Raw genomic sequence first — 17,837 nt, 5'->3', positions numbered from 1 at the left:
TGGATTTGCCCCTATTGGTGTAACTTATCTAACTTTCTAGATAGTAGCCAGATATAATCGACCAGTCCTTAGTTGGACAATGTTTTTATATCGCTGTACTTTTATTGATTATACTTTTTTACTGACCAGTGTATTACTGTGCTGCTATTTGACCTGTTCTTTTATGGATACTTGTATCCGAATAAAAATTCCTTGAATTGAATCAAGAGCCAGCTTAAGCAGTATTGTGTGTTTAAGTTGCTCAATCTTTGGTTTGGAGGACTCCCTCAATGACTCAATTCTCCTGTGTGGTGGAGACCTTCCCCCAAATTCGTATGCTGGCTTTGCAACTATGCGAAGGAGGATTTTTGCTTCATTGTCTGCACTGGTCTAGCTTTAATGTCAGAACTAAAAAGTCTGCTGAGACAGCAATTCATCAGGATTGGAACACGCACATGTCACCAGGCAATCACAGCCTGTCTTCAAGGAGAAGACTTGATGCTCTGTGGGAAATTCCTAAAGTTTGTGAGCTTGGCAGGCTCCAAACTAGCAAACTCAGTCTTATGAAGGTCCCCTCCCGTACATGGCACTTGACTGGAGCTCATCTGTGAAACTGACCTGGAAGACACTGTACTAGGCCAGAGAGGCCCCTAGTCACTCACCACATATATCGCAGGACTCTTAAGATTTTAGATAAGCAGTACACACTTTTTTATGCAGGGTACCTCATACCTATGGTGAAGCACAATGCACCTGTTTGTGCATTTAGCACTAACAAAGCATACATTTGCTTCTCTTGACACAGTGGTGAAGCGGTGTTCAAGCCAAAGCACTAAGCACTTTTATCTATGTACCTCCACCAGCAAGGCCCATTAAACGTCATGATCCATGCAGTTATTTTATAATCCTGCTCTAGGGCTCAGGTGCTCCTAAATGTTTATACCCAACGAACGAGGGACCCGTAAAGAAGTCCAGTAATATGTTCATTTTTATCAAAGCGTTTTAATGCTGCCTTTTAATGCTGATTTTTTAATACTTGTAAGTTTTGATTAACTGAACAATAAAGATGTTCTTCTCTATATCCTTTGCAGCAAAAGGACTCCTGGCTGTGAATGCATTTCTTGCAGCCAGGTAGTTCACTGGTGCTATCAGTAGATAGGTACGAGTGGCTGTTGGAAAGTTTTAGAGCAAAGCCCTAGAGATCCTTAGAGGCCATGTGATACTGACACACACCTCTTAAATATGCCTCTAAACTGCTGTGCTCCCACCACTCTGGAATTCTAGATATCCTTTTTACCATGTTACAAAGCACTGTCTACACCATGTTCAGGGTTGTTTTCTATTTAACACTATGAAAGAGAAAAAATGACTTATCAATATACTATACTCTGCATCTCAGAAATAATCCAAGAAGAATTCTTCCTGCAAATAAAAGGGACTGCCACGGGATGCTCCTACACCCTGGAGGCAACTATTTTCTACATGGACCAGTTTAGCGAAAAATGTATTTAAATCAACAATCCATGTACAGACAATATACCTTCATGGCTAAAATATATTGATGACATCTTCTGGAGACAATTAGGCACAGATACAGACCTCAACCTTTTTCTTGAATGGATCAATAACTGTTGTCATGTTATCAGGTTTAATATGACACAAAATAGAATGGCAATAAACTACCTAGATATCTATGTTAAAGAAACAAATAACATCGTAGTCACATCCCTGTTTAAAAACAAAACTAATAAGAATAGTGTATTCAGGTATGACAGCTTCCACCCTAAGAGTTTGAGACAGCCTACCATTCAGCCAATTACTTAGGATTTGCAGTAATTGCACAATGAATAAAAAGTACTGCCATCATGCAACCGGACTATCTGAAGGGATGATAGAAGAGGGGTCCCTGAAAAAGCTAATAAAAACTCCTAAAAGACCATGTTTAAAAGAAAGAAAAAAAACATTTCAGATAAAATCCAGTGTTTCTAGTTATTGTCTGGAATCCCCAAAAATCTAAATTTGCAATTTAAAAAAACGTAGCTTCAGAAATCATTCAGTACAAGCACACATGGCACAATAGACCATAACGTAGAGGTCCATACAATAATATTGGAAGCTACAACCAATCAAAGGACATTATAAATGTGGAGGATGCAAACCAGGCCAACAAACAATAGAAGGTAGAACTTTCTTATATAGGAGCAAGAAGTGGGTACACTCCAACTTCATGAACTGCAAGAAAAGAACATGGTGTATGAAATACAATGCCCATGTGAGAAACAATACATTGGCAAGACAAATCAGGAAGTTTGGAAATAAATAAGCCAACCTAGATCCATAATTTGCTGTAGCAATATGATAGAACCCCTGGTTAAACACTTATTAGAGAACAGTCCCAATGAAGAAAAGAAAGAAAAATAAATCAGGTGAACAGTTTTCAATGTGGAAGCGAAAGAGTTAAAAGAATGCAGTACACGATCTATTCTGTTGAGAAAAGAACCCAGTTTAATATTAAGATTTCAAACATTCAGTACAAGCCTGAATGAGTCCACAGAAATTCAAAATATATAGCTGAGGGCTCCAACCTGACAGTTTTGATCTAACTGGGACTAAAAACCACATTATCCCCCAAAGGACCAAAAAAAAAAATTCAAAAAATGTATACTACTGTTCCTCGCAACCATGGGAAATGAATACCAAGATATATTTCTTGCCTAGTCATATTACAAGTGGCTCAATTTAAACCCGAGGAGATAAGACAAAATCTGCCACTTATACTGAGAACTACAAATTCCATCAGCCACTTATCCATGCTTAGAGCTTCTACCACTCATAAGTACCTCAAAAAAAGCAGAACAATGATAACTGCTACCCACTTCTTTGCACAGCATATAAACAACATCTTAAAAAGAAGGAATATATGTAAATTTGTATTCATGAATATTGGAGATTAATGTGTAACCATAAATCCTATCAGACCATCGTTCGGACGCCATCATATTCCGTTACATCGCAGGACTGAAAATAGCTTGCAACAGCGCCCGTCGATTCGAATTTCCAACTTGGGGCAACCAGACCCTGCAAATGTTATACTGAAGCCCTGACCTGGTCCAGGCATTGAATAAAAACAAAAAAAATAAAGACTATCAGAGCTAGACCGCCAGCGTCTCGCATGCAACCCCAATCTGGACCTTGCTGCTCACATAAGCCAGAACCCAGAAACACTCCAGAAATGCGTAAAACATAACTCAAGGAACATTTCAGGTCTGAAAGGTACATGCCAATTTGTAATGAAATTGGATTCTCGAAAGATGGTCATTTAAGGAGAGGACGTAGCCGTACAGCTAGAGCAGTCGACTTTGAAGCTAGGAAACCGGGTTCGAATCTCAAGCATCCTGTGATTCTGGGCAAATCACTTAGTCTCCCCGTGCCTAACAAAACTGAATGTGTCCATCTGTAACGAAACTCGTGCTCATGTAAAGCGCTCTGATATCCGATTTCTCGGGTCTAGTTCGCGCTATATAAAACTCTAAAAATAAATACATTTAATTTGCTTCTCTAAAACTAAAGTTTGCACTAGGCATTCGCTTTAACAATTATATAACAAACAACTCTCTATGATCCCACACAGTAAATATGCACGCCCCATATCCCCCCCTGATTTAGAAGACATGGGTCCAGCCAGTTCATCACTTCAAGAAGATCGCAAAAAAAGACGAGGTCGAAACAAGTCAACACCACCCTTTGGGGGTATGCAAATAGCTCCTTATTTCCCAGAAAGACCCCATGAAAGAAATAACAATACTAATGTGGCCCTTTAGAGGTTCTCTATAGTCTAAGATCCCCAATATGAATGGCGTGGCAGTAGCAGTGCCAGCTTCCCTTGTGTGCATTAATGATTCCTATCTGAATCAGAAATGCGGGAGGTACCAAACATCGCATTGTTGTCCTTGATTTCAGGATTGCAAAATCATTTTGAGGCACACACCAAAAATATGTGTCCCCTTCAACACGTCAACTTTCGCTGTTTTGTAGTCAGAAACATCAAACTCAGCACTATTCTGTCCTTATAAAATGCCATGTTTTTGCATTTAGTGGCCATTCCTTGAGTGACATTTTCACTGTCTTTTTCACAACACAGTTTTTTTGGCTGTGACACTGTTTATAAATATGAACTGAGGCACTAACTTTGTTTCTGATGATTGATGCACTATGGATCTTTATCCATAATATAATCTTTCCCATTCTGAAACGTAACTAACATTGTCTCTATGAACATGCCTTTTTAAAGAGGGGGAACAAAGTCTGAAGTAATAGAACACAAGCGCGTTCAACCCATTCTATACCTTTCCCTGGTCGTCTGGAGTTCTTTTTCAAGTCTTTCTACTTTCTGAGTCTCTTCTCCGAGGCTGTGCAGCAGCTTGCTGACTGTTAACTCCTCGGTGCCCATACTGCTCTTTGCAACCTCCATCGATGCACTCCTGCATTGAAACATAGGTCATTAGAAGCACTTCCTACAGAAAATTTAAATAACCAAAACAGGTTCAAAAGGTAAAGTAAAAATGTAAACGTTGAAATAATTCTAATAATTCAATCAGACTATGAATGTCATTTAATGAAGGGTAATTTTGTGATGCAATGCAGTACTCCGGCCCCAGTGTACACTATAACTGAACATTACAATGCAAGGCAATAGGACTTATCAGAGTGCTGAGTAGTACTTAGGACAAACAACATGAAAAGGGACACTACGCTCCAGGAATTTTTATTTGGGTGGGCCAAGGGCGCCTTCGGGTGGGCCACTGCAGGCCCAATTTGTCGCTTCTGGATGTAGCCTCCAAGCCCTGATTACATCATATGTACTTGCAAACAGGCATAATGATACAACGGATTGCTTATGTGTGTACACAGAGCATGTGGAGAGTTATTTGAAAGTAAGACCAAGTAGTGACAATTGTGCAAGTATCAAGAGCAAACAAAATACAAGAGGTAGCAAACGATATGTTACAAAAGGAAAAAGTGACGTATGCAGGTTAAAAGAGCATACAAAGTTCACGTAGAGGTAAAAAAAAATTGCAATAAATAACAGTCACTCAAAACACTAAAACCAAAGTTACCTTACATGAGGCAGTGGTGGCCGTTGTGCATGTATCAAAAGCACACAAAATACAAGAGGTAGCAAACGATACGTTACAAAAGGAAAAAGTGACATGTGTGCATGTTACAAAAGCGTTCAAAATACAAGTAAAAGTATAATACTGCAATAAATGGCAGACACTCAAAACACAAAAACACACTGGGAAGGCACTTCTATAGGCATGGAGAACAGAATTTTCTATAATGGAAGCACTTCCTTCAGAAAATAGAGGGCGTGAATTAAATTTGGAAGTGTCTTTGAAGGAGGAGAGCTTTGAGGTCAGTTTTGAAGGCCTGGGAAGAGCTGGTGGTCCGGATCTGAGGCGGAAGTGAGTTCCAGATTCTCACCGCGTTGCCTGAAAAGGATTGGGCCATCGATCTTTCCTTCTTGAAAGTGAGAGGTTCAAGCAATACATTTTCTGCATTACGTGATGGTCTGGAGCCTCCAGAGAGTTTCAGTTTATCCGCCAGGTAGCGAGGGGAGGAGGAGTGCAAGGCTTTGTGGGTGATACAGGCAGTCTTGTAGATAGATATTGCTTCTATGGGAAGCCACCGGAGGGTGGATAAAATGGGTGTGATGTGGTCGCTTCTTTTGGCCCCATATATGAAGCGAGCTGCTGAATGGAGAACAGACTTCAGGGGGGACAGGTGGGATTTGGGGAGGCCAGTAAGGAGAGAATTGCAGTAGTCCAATCTGGAGAGAACCAGCGATTGGACCAGGGTTTTAAGGTCGTGCTCCGGGAAGAAGCGACAAATCCCCCAAAGAAGGCACAGTTGGTATCGAGCAGACTTTGCAATGGAATCGATGTGGGAGAGTAGATTGAGTTTTTTGTCGAGTATGACACCAAGGGATTTTGCGCTCTCGACAATGATGGGTTTATTGTTCAGTAGATTCATCTCATCCATCCATGAATGCACTGGGGGAGGAGAAAGTGAGGAGGAGAGGAGGAGGAATTCAGTTTTGGAGGGATTCAGGATCAGTTGATGAGTTAACATCCAGTTTTGAATGGAGTCGAGAGTAGAGCTTAGGAAGGAGAGATCATGAGTGGAGGCCACCTTAAGGTAGATTTGAGTGTCATCCGCATATAGATGATAGTGGATCCCGGATTTACTCAGGAGATTTCCCAACGGTTCTAAATAGAGATTGAACAGTGTGGGTGCAAGTATAGAGCCTTGAGGAACACCTTGACCGACCGCCAAAGGAGATGAAAGACTGTTCGCTATTTTGATCATTTGGGATCTACCAGAGAGGAAGGAGGCAAACCATTTGAGCACAGTGCCCTCCATGCCCATTCTCTGTTGAAAAGTGTTAAGGAGAGTGTTGTGATTGACAGTGTCAAAGGCTGCAGAAAGGTCAAGAAGAATTAGAAGACAAGACTCTCCTGAATCAAGTATCCGCAGCGCGTCATCAATCACTAGCAGCAGGGCTGTTTCAGTGATGCAGTTTTGAATGAAGCCGGACTGGAAATTGTCCAGAAGATCATTGTCCTTGATATGGCGAGAGAGTTGTTTCACTACACATTTTTCTGCGATTTTCGCAAGAAAGGGTAGGTTAGTGATGGGACGGTAGTTGTTGGGGTCGTTTGCATCAGCGGTGGGTTTTTTAAGCAGAGGGGTGACCTGCCCAGTTTTGAAGGAAACAGGAAGGGAGCCTTGACTGAGGGAGAGGTTGACCAGAGTGGTCCAATAGGAAAGAGAATGGGTATAGAAGTCAATGGCAATGGCACTAGGGATGGGGTCAAGGGAATGGTTAGAGGGCTTTGTATCGAGGATGCATTTAATGAGGGCATCATCAGAGATGGGGTCAAAGTTTTGCCAAATGGTTAAGGATTTGCGCTCCTCTGTAGGGGTAGGATGAATGACCTGATCTACAAGTGATTTCACCTTTTCGTCAAAGAATATAGCGAATTCCGCTGCTTTCTTTGTGGAATCCTCCAATTTGGAGGTTGGGGGAGAGCTGTTTGGGTTCTTGATGAGGTCGATTAGTTTTATGGGTCTATTTTTGGCTTTTGGCTGAGTCAAGGAGGGATTTGAAGTGCGCCGCTTTACCAAGGAAGATGTACTTGTGGTACTTGGATCTTGCTGAACGAAGCGTGGCCAAATTTTCGGTGGAGGGTGCTTGTCTCCATTGTTTCTCAAGGACTCTTAGGTACTTCCTTTCTTCATAGAGGGATTTGTTGAACCAAGGTGCTGAGGGAGTGGGCCTTTTCTTTTTGCTTTGGAGAGGAGCGACATTATTGATTTCGACTGCAAGGACTGTGAGGCATTGGGAGGTGAGTTCGTTAACATCTAGGTCCGGGTCTAGCCTTGGAAGTGATAGCAAAGCAGAGTCACAGAGGGTACTGAGGTCAATATTTTTAGTGTCACGGAACCAGGAAGTAGCCCTCTAGGCTGGCCAAGAGTTATAGAGTGTGATAAGTGAAGAGAGAATGGGATGAGGAGGTGGTCAGACCAATCTACATGAATAGGGGTAGCGATGGTCAGCAAGCCCACGAAGATCTGATTGTCACTTTGCGAGTATTGGTCGCTGATGCAGTCCGTGAGTTCCTCCATAAACTAAGGGCTGCTACCAGGCGGGTGGTAGATAACATGGAATCTGAGAGGTGAGCGGTGGTGCAATTGAAGCTCAAGAGATAGGCATTCAAAAGTGTGGAAGGAGCGGTTAGGAAGAGCCTTAAGTTGAAGGGAGTTTCTAAAGATGACAGCAACACCTCCCCCAACTTTGTCAATTCTGTCATTTCTAAGTATAGAATAGCCTGTGGGTACAAGGAGATCAAACATAGAGTGAGAGGTATCGTTGAACCAGGTCTCTGTGAGGAAGAGCATGTCAATATTGTGCAAGTTGATGGTATCGGAGATTTCAAGTTTGTGTTTTATTGCAGATATGCAGTTGTGGAGCATACAGCACAGCTCTGTCGCGACTGTTTTGGTGACGGGGGCACTTGGGCTATGAGGGGTGATGGGGATATTGTACTTATATGAGGGCGCTCGGGAGGGTTTAGGTGGACGAGTGGTTCTGACAGAGGAGATGGTCGGAATAGTGTAGATAACAGGGTTAGTGGGAAGTGAAATTGGAAGAAGGGTGGCGTTCGAGTGCTTGTGTGAATTTGCAGCCGACAGGCTATGCTTAGCTATTATGGGGTGTGGGGGCGAGGTGCATCTTGTGGGAGGGAGAGTGTTTTCCAAAGGAATTGAGGTGTGTGGAAAAGTCGATATCTTGGAGCTTAAAACTAAAATGGTAGCTTCAAGTTGGGAGATGGAGGTGATTAGAGAGCCTAGCTTATTTTCCAGAGAGAGTAAGGTAGAGCACGGCTCGATGGAAACAGGAGGGGGTGCACTTGGCGGTGGAAGGCAGGGACAGGTGGGGGAACGGGAGGGGAGTAGGGGTATAGGGTTCAGAGGTGGGGAAAGGTTTTGGATGAGGGCAGGAGTTGGTGCACCAGGGGTGAGAGGAGAGTTGTCGTTGTTGGTGTTGCAAGAAGGATAGGAATTAAGGACAAAATTAGGGGTTGATAGGAGAGGAGTGGGGCGGAAGGAGAGGGGAGGAGTGTGAGGAGTCATAGGGATGAAGGAGGTTTGGGAGGAAGAGAGGGGAGGGGGTTGGAGAGGTCCTGGTAGCTAGGTGAGGTGGCTGTGAGGGAGCGGGTATCATGCAGTGAGGGGGGGATTGGGAGATAGGGAAGTTGAAGAAAGAAAGTGGTTCTGCTCGGTCCGAGGGAGGGAAAGGGTTACCAGGGCGGGAAAGGGGGTAGCACAGCATTGCTGGAGGAGAGTGGGGAAGGAGAGAGATGGAATGTATTTGTGGGGAAATCGGGGTACAAAGTGAGGGGAGGAGTGGGAGGAAAAGCAGAGAGGAGGAGGGAATAAGGGGAACGTACGGAAAATTAACTAGGGGAGAGGGCTGGAGGAGAGATGGTCTAAGAAGGGGGGCGGCCGGTAGGGATAGGGGCAGGAGAAGAGAATGGAGTGCCTGGATGGTGCAGAATGGACGAGGAGCGTGTTAGCTAGAGGTAAGGCTGAAGTGAAGAGGGGGGGCATACTGTGAGGGGGAAGAATGGGAGGGGAGGGCAGAGGGTCAACCTGTGCCTCCCAAGGGTGCAGCCTATTGGAGAGTGGGGGGGGTCAGGGGAGGAGAAAGGGAGTAATTGGTGGAGCTAGATGAAGAGTCAAGGGATAGCCCGGTCGCAGGGAAGGGAAGAGGTGGTCAAAGAAAGAGAGACAGGTGTCTTTGGCTTGGATCATGACAGTACCGTTGTTATAGTTTGAGATAGTGAGGGAGCCGTCAAACCCGCAGAGCGGGAAATTTTTAGCTGTTTCCCATGAGGGATAGAGGAGGAGGCGGTGACGTTAAGGGAGTTGTAAAAGCTGGTAGACCAAGAGGGTATGTCGTGCGTGAAAAAAAATGAGATCGTTTTTGAGCCTCCCATAACGACCATTGTAAAACTGATCAACAAAAAGGGAATCAGGGAAACATTCAATGGTGTTATGCTTGAAACGTTTTGCTGCAGCTTTAGTCAGGTTAGAAGGGCAAATGATTTTGTAGCAATTAATTCCAGACTTAATTCGAGTGGTGGCCATGTTGGGAAATTGTGGAGGAGGAGGGTGGTGGGGATATGAGAAGGGTGATACTAGGAAAGCAGTGGTGGGGAGAAGTATGAGGACAAGAAGGGGGCACATAATCCAGACGTCGGGTGAAGGGAACTGAGCTATTGTGGAGTCAGGAAGGTGAGGCGATTAGGAACAGGTTGTTACTTCAGAACAGGACTGAAGGTGGAGTAGTGCAAGAGGAAAATCACTGTACTTAACATCATCCTGTGACATAAACCACATTATGCACAGCATCACAATAGGCCCCAAACGCATTGTACGCCCAAAATCTCAGCAGTCTAATATTAGACACTTACCTCCTATGTATCTCCAACATTAGGGGCATAAAGCACAGGGTGGAGCATAATCTCACTAGCATAAACCAAAGTATGCAAGACAACCTCAAAATCATACAAACACATTTAGAGGTAGTCAGAACTGGGTCCGAAAATCAAACTACAAGAAATACATTGCCTAGCACCACAATTACACATTGGGGCCTGGCGCCCTACAAACCTCTCGGTCCCCCTGGTCAACTGGCCATCTCAAAGGGGCTCAAATGCCCTGTGTCCAGAATGTCGGGGCTGCTGCCAATGCAGCGAAAGACCAGGGTGCGTACTTGCGCAAATCTAAACGTTGCAGCTGGCACTAAGTGCTGCACAGCTGTGAAGAAATGGGGCAAGTAGTGCATCTCACTCCTAACTCAAGCCGAACTACCCCAAAATACCCTGAGAGTCTAGAGGAGGACAACTTTCGTCGGTTCACCCGTTGGGAGAGGATTTATCTGCCCTTATTGTCCCTTCAGGGCCCCAGACTTGTGGTTGCTCCTTCCCTACTGCACATTAATTACCTTGCACGCCGTCTCTGTCACCTGTGAACATGTGGAGGGTAGACCGATACGCAGCAGTGGTTGCCACTGCTGGTGGGAAGCCTGCGGTGCACATCTCTTGCTGCCCCTGCCACTGTCCCCTCTTACTGTTCTTATCCGTGCGTCACGGGTGTGGTTGCAGGTGTCAGGAGGTCTTGGGTAGGAGGGTTCAGTAATGGAGGCTAGCTGTGATGCCCTTACTGCATGTGTGACGGCGGGTTCATCGCTATTGTGGTCTTGTGGGATTCGCTTTCACCTCCTTTGGCCTCCCTGCTTAAGGTTCAGCAATCAGGCAACAACGCAGCATTACCCCCTAATCTTCACCCTGCACCAGCGCCTGGTTGGCGAGCCACTTATCTGTGAATAAGGCTTGGGCAAGAATCAAAGCTCCCAGATCCGCTGTTCTCCGTTTCCGGAGTGTTTACACAACTTGCGCCCCAGGCAGTACTATTCGCTTCTCAACCCCCTCTGAACGCTGGATGTCCTTGCGCCTCGTTCCGCCTTCCACTCTAGTGGGGGGTTTCGCGTGTCTCCCAGGGCCTCTCAGCAACACGGGTAAGTCCTGGGCTCCCCATGTTCTTCCCCCTTCGGCATGCCACAAGCCAGCGCTCTCCGTGGGCTCCAGTGCTCACCACCGTTGGGGTCCTCGGCCGGTTACGATCCCCCGCAGCTAATGAGAGATCCCCGGGTCCAGGCTCTGAGGGCAGTGTGCAGAGTATCCTGTAATCAAAGTATCTCTGTGACAAAGGCAGTAACCCACTGAGCTATCCACGTTAACTACAGTTTATCTGCATTTAAAAACTGCAAACAGACAAAAGATTGCTCTGCAGCACGGTCATTAATCCCAGAGTTATCAGGACATTTTAATAGTTGTCGTGCCTCCTTGGAAGTCAATATAATGATACAAACGATTTAAACAAACAATTTAAATAAAATTTACACAGCACACAAAGTATGTGTCTTGCTCACAGATGAAAAAAAACCCCACAACAATAGCCACACATTCTCTTACCTGCTCCTTACAAACTCTGTCACAGCCCGATCTGAAAAGCAGCTCAAGGGGTCAGGAAAATGAACCCGCATAAACAAACTCCTCTTCACTAGTGCTGAAAAGAATTAAATATCCAGGCAGCAGGACGGTACACAAATCCAGTGCTAACGAAAGGATTTGTCACCTTCGCCATGCCCCTATTGTACCTGCACGAGTGGGCGGGGACACAGCCCACATTTCTAATGGGAGATGCAGATGCGTGATTGGGGGTGCGAGCCCAGGCCCAATCACGGAACTCTAAAAGAAAGAAGGAAAATAACGTTCAGAGAACGTTTTAAATTGCAGTGGCCATTTTCTGTTGGCCTTGCTGATGTCACTGCCAGTGCCAAGCTTCATGTTTGGGTGGGCCAGGCTCATGTTTGGGTGGGCATGGCCCACCCAGACCACCCTCTAGAACCGGGCCTGCCAGTCCTACATACACGAAGCCACTCTTAGGCTTGTGGGGACTTTTAGTCTTTTTAGGTCTCGCCTGACCCAGCGCATGCGCTGGACTGGCGAGACTTATTGAGAGGGCTCCAAAAAGTGCTACCAGGCCAGCCTAGAGCTACAGTGTATGTGCGCGGGCGCCGCGCTTTACCGCGATTACTTTTACTTTCGCCAATAGGTCTTGGTTTGGGACCTTATAAGTATTTAGTTATGCAAGTGTTGCATGGCTAAACACTTATAAGGTCCCAAAGGCGAGACCTATTGGCTATGCCAATGCTTGTTTCTATATGTTACAGAGCTCTCCAGACACCAATCGTGCCTGGTCTGAAAGTGATCTCACATGTAAATGGATCAGTGTTTCAATCTCAAAGTTTAAGGCAAATGGGAGCTCACTTATATGAGAACATACTAACAGACATTAACAGACTGCGCCATAATCATCTATTTAATATATCAGTCCTCTTGAATGCCTTTTCTGAATAACATTGGGAAGGGGCAGGACAGATAAGTAGCTGAAAACTTAGATCAGCAACAGACTCGATACTACAAAGGTTGCAGGAACAGAGACAGGAACTAGCAGGTCACCGTCTCGAGTTTAGCTTGACTGGTAAGGCTGCAGGACTAGGCAATGGCTTTGAAAGTTCCAGAGTGGAGTGCGTTCTCTCGTTGGCATGAAGACACCTCTGTTGAGTCAAAGGAAGCTTGTAGTGCCCGGATGGAAAAGAGTGGCCTTCCAGACCAGCCACAAAGAGAAGCTAAAATGCCAGATGATGACTGTTTTGCAAAATTAAGGGCCATGCCTCCATCTTTGACCAGTCAGCCTGTCATGTGCCAGCAAGGACAAAGTTAGTTACACGTAACTACAGTTCTCAAGAATTTGTATCTTTCAATAATGGATGTCGAAGGCATTAGGCTAGGAATCCCCAGTATGAATAATTAGCCGTATTAGATCATTTAGTGCAATAGCATACTCATCTCATTATTTTATTAAATCTTTGGACAAATTGGGTGGGCGGCCTGGAGCTGTACTCTCGGAAGACACTGTCAGATTTTAAGTTATCAGTGTGCTCAAGACGTCACTATCCTGTCACCAGGGAGGGCGATGGATCATACTTGAATCAGTCAAAGGATCTCATGTAGGAGAACTGAACTTGCAGGTAAATAACTTTCTTCAACAACAAATACAAAAGGAAGAGGGGGTCCTAGGGAACTTTTCTAGACAGGGCGTGGATATATTCCCCAAACAAATTACATAATACGACCAAAGTATCCACAGGTCTGATCAATCTTAGAGTAACACTTGGCCCAAAAAAACGTGATAACAACAAAAAAAAACAAAAAATAGCTTGGCATCAAGAGGATTCAAAATAATCGTTCAAAGGCCAACCACTAGTGGCAGGAGCAACTGTGTTCCAACCACTGGCAATATGTCAATACATTTTTGACTGGCCCTACACCTCTTTAATTGTTAATTTAAGATCATCTGCAATGCAACCCTTCATGAACTCACAGAAAGTGTATCACCCCAGCTCTCACAAGAAATGATGTGATTCGTGAAAAGAGTGTGAAAAATGAGAAGGCACCTCACGTACGCACCACCAGGTAGGCTGCCAACTGGTACTCGCTGGTATGCCCACGTTTTGTCATCATCGGTTGCCAACTCAAAAAGAAAGAAAATAATGTCCAGTAAAAAGAAAGAGAACAGAGATAGTTTTGACAGAAACACTTTGCTGTCCCCATAAACAAAGAGTGAAATTAAAGAAACCCAGTGATTTGCTGAGAACAGATTGTTCAGAGCAACAATAAAATTGAGATGCAAACTCACTCAAAAGGACAAACTCTTTATTCACAACCAGTGAGTCCACTCAAAGTAAAAGCACTAAATGTCGCTAACCTTTATAAGGAAGGCCAACATGTTTCATTGCCACTAGTTTATTGGCAATTTCATCAGGGCATAGGGTTTTTTTGCACCCGTTTAACTGGACATCCACTTTCCTGTTTTATGGAAGGGCTGTGTAAAAAGCAGACAGGAAGACAAATAGAATGACTGTTTTCTATTCATACTTCAAATAAAAGTTGGACCAACCATTCATCCATGACACCAAACTGTTAGTTCCCATACATATATTTACCATGTAAAGGCCGAGGACGCTCATACCAGCCTTCACAATACCAATCGGAATTTCTTTTCCTTTTTCCGATTCCTTAAAAAGCGCTGTAACTAGCGCGTGTTCACCCTGTGGAAAAGGGTTTTTCTACATTCATCAACGGGTCAGAATATACAGCTTAAGAAAGCGAGACTGGTGGTTCTTTCCCCCTCGCAACACCCTTCGTCTTATTTTGTCTCAAAAGCCACGTGTACTATACTCTGGTCAGAGGTGAATAACACGAATTCATGCCACCCCGTTCCACTATGAACAGAAAGGATTGCGAATCATCATGGCGAGTTAGTATCTGCCTCGTAAATCACCATAACTTTCATTTCAAATGGCTACGAAGCTGAATGGTCACAATTCCTAGCTCGGCAACCAATACCCAGTCTTTTCCTCTTCCGCGACTTAACGCTAGCCCGCTTACGATTAGCTGTAAATCAAACGAGGCCATAGGAGTCAGCGTAGGGCAAACCTTACCCTACCCATGGCATCCCCCTACCTTTAGACCAGGAAGCCAAAGTCTCACCGTAACCACAAACGGAGCAATCCTTGTCTCGTCACCGCCTCAACTCCAAATCAGTACCCAGCCTCAGATGTAGTGCTGTCTAGCCACACCCCCTCGTCCGCATCACATGTTGCGCGAGGTGAAGCGCGAGCCACTAAGGTCTTGTAACTAACGTGGCGGCCATCTTAGAACAGTGTGCCTCGCAAGCATATATAACACAATCTTCACAGAGGCCATTCTGTCGTGGACTAGGACAATTCACTCCCGATACTATGTGTGTGCATCTTAGAACATTTAGGCCACACTCCAAGGGGGCTCAAAGTAACAGACATTTATATGGTTTGCCAGGGCTGAATTCAAGAACACTAGGATCTTGTAACTAACGTGGCGGCCATCTCGGAACAGTGTGCCTCGCAAACATATATAACACAATCTTCACAGAGGCCATTACATCGTAGACTGGGACTGGGACTGTTTACGGAATGCTGATAGCATCTGTAAGAAGAAAGGAAATCAATCCATTATCAAGGTGTCACACATTTAAAAGCCAAGTGTACTCTTGATATATTTTATCTATAGTGACCTCCTAATTATCGTCTAATTGTTTGAAATATCAATTAAATCTTACTTGTCTTGTGCGAGGAAGACACCTCACCCTACCTGGCAACAGCTCAGGAATTGAGGCCCCGCTCTGCAGAGAAATAAAACAGAGAACAGGGAATGCTCAAATTCGCATCACAATTTACCCGTACCTGGATCCAGCTAACCCAGGCTCTCAATTGGAATATTATTTAAAAACTATTTCAAAACTGCACAATGCGCCAAAGAACAAGAAAGCTTTAAACTATGCCCAGACGCAAAAAAAAAGACGCCTCGCATCTGTCTCAGTTGAACCTACACAGAAAAAGGACAGGTTTCCTGCATCTTCTATATATACCCACTAACGTGCTGAAAGGGGTCAGTGTCGGTTGTAATATACAATGATGCGCACAGAGTTGGCTTTAGCTACTAAAATATACCTCCATTATTTTGCAATTATTGTAAACATTTGGTGTGCAGAGCTCTCCTAGAACAATTGATTCGCAGAGCCCCAGGAAAAACACACGGGAAAAAGCGCATACACCGGATATCTAATGCATATCAGATAGCGTTCAAGAGCGCGTGATTGAAAAGCACTCTGATACAAAGACAGAAAAAAGGAAAAGAAAAAATGAGCGCCATGTCGGATTTCAAAATGAACACGCATTCTAAACCAAGGAGTAGTGTAAGAAATGGCCCAGCATACCACTTCCCTATCCGTCGGTACCTCTGGCTTGTCTAGAGCCATAGGAAAGGTGCCAACTTCGCGCCATATTTAAGGGAAGACAAACGCATCAGGTGTTTCCGCATTCGACGGTAATCACGTGATCACGTGCCGGAACACCGAAGCGGTCTCTCTGGGAAATGTAGTATACCAAAAGTATGGTCGCAAGTGAAACGTGCCGAAGTTAGGCATTGATTATATTTTTATTCTTATATTGATCAAGACCCTTGATAGAGCAAACTGATATATGTCAATGAAACCTCCTATATGAATAAAGGACATCGGCCGGGAACTGCGTATCTCATCGAGTCCTTGTTTGTCACTTTGTAGCTTGAAGACCCATTTCTGTTCTCTTTATGAACAGATATTTTGAGATATCGGTGATGTGTTTTGGAATAAATGAACAGATTCCATTACCACTCTTTTCTTTTAAGAGAAGCACAAATCTACGTGACCAACTGGTCCATACCAGACCAAAGACCAACATTTCACTGAGTATAGGGACTCTGTGGGCTCGTTCGGCAGTCCGTGAAACACTTCCCCCGTGGGTCCTGCGCAGCTTGTCCCCAGACACAACAGTCTAAATCGATTGATATTGAGACAAACAGGCCCTGGATGCAGGATAGATTCACCAACTGCAATAGTTACAAGCTAATTTATCTGATAACGTGTCCATGCAAATATCACTATGTGGGCGTGACCACTCGCAAGGTCAAAACAAGGATCTTAGAACACGAGAGCACAATTAGGTGCAAGAAACAGGCCACGAGACTCACAAGACACTTTCTAGACGCAGATCATCATGTAGATGATTTTACGTGTACGGTCTTGGAACAGCCGTTTATCTCGAAACATCTGTTCATAAGAGAACAGAAATGGGTCTTCAAGCTACAAAGTGACAAACAAGGACTCAATGATGTGATACCTTGGGTCTCTTTATGATTCAGACACGAGTAGTTGTACCACCATTTTGCAATAGGATCAGTAACGCTGTATAGCTTGCCCGAGGAATGAGTATTGGATTATGGCTCATGTGTTAGGTCTGGCTGTGGTGGCAATTTCTGTACATCTTACAACATATTTTTTGAGGTGGAACCCCCTACATCCTTTTCAAGGAACACACTGAAATAATAGGAGATGCCAGCTTTGTCTAATCTAAAACTTGGTCATTTATTACACCTCAATTATACATTGTCACAATTAATTTTCCATGAAGTGTTGTCTATCCTTTGTACATCTGAAAAACACACTACACGTTCATCTTTTTTATTCTCTCCATGAGGTTACATGAACCACATGCAGACATGTTATGGGTTTGGTTGTCTGCTCATGTTTGGATATATTTCTTGATAAATAGGAACATAGACATATCTATCAAAAATGCTACATTTCCATGATCTGGGTGTGTCTGTGTGTGGAGATAATGCACCCTTAGGTCAAACTATCCCAGTGGTTGAGACAGTTCCACCAGTTAAGCATAGGGTTGATTATATGGTGGTGATATTTACTGGAATATTAAACCATGCATTACTATTAACCAGCGTTAGTGATTGATACTGCGTAGAGTGGTACATCCACTGACTACAATTCCCAATATGCATGTGTGGGGTCTGCGGCACACGCTTTTCACACTAGGAGTTTGCGCAGTTCCCGGCCGATGTCATTTATTCATATAGGAAGTTTCATTGACACATATCAGTTTGCTCTATCAAGTGTCTTGATCAATATAAGAATAAAAATATAATTAATGCCTAACTTCGGCACGTTTCACTTGCGACCATACTTTTGGTATACTACATTTCACAGAGAGACCACTTCGGTCCTCCGGC

General features: G+C 44.2%; 1 protein-coding gene across 2 annotated transcripts in view; it reads right to left on the bottom strand.

Annotated features, from left to right (window-relative positions):
• Positions 1-17,837, bottom strand: part of OPTN (optineurin) — a 522,442-nt gene that overhangs the window by 244,565 nt on the left and 260,040 nt on the right. For both annotated transcript variants that reach the window (XR_014981292.1, XM_085652875.1), the window contains exon 6: positions 4,326-4,460. Coding sequence is in view for 1 of the 2 variants with exons in the window: in XM_085652875.1 (XP_085509001.1) it covers positions 4,326-4,460 (135 nt within the window). In the remaining variant the exon portion in view is untranslated. The remainder of the gene's footprint in view (positions 1-4,325; positions 4,461-17,837) is intronic.

This window comes from Triturus cristatus, chromosome 4_1 (assembly GCF_964204655.1).
Source record: "Triturus cristatus chromosome 4_1, aTriCri1.1, whole genome shotgun sequence".
Classification (NCBI taxonomy): Eukaryota; Metazoa; Chordata; class Amphibia; order Caudata; family Salamandridae; genus Triturus; species Triturus cristatus.
The sequence above is the reverse complement of the archived record's forward strand: the minus strand, read 5'-3'. Positions and strand labels throughout refer to the sequence as shown.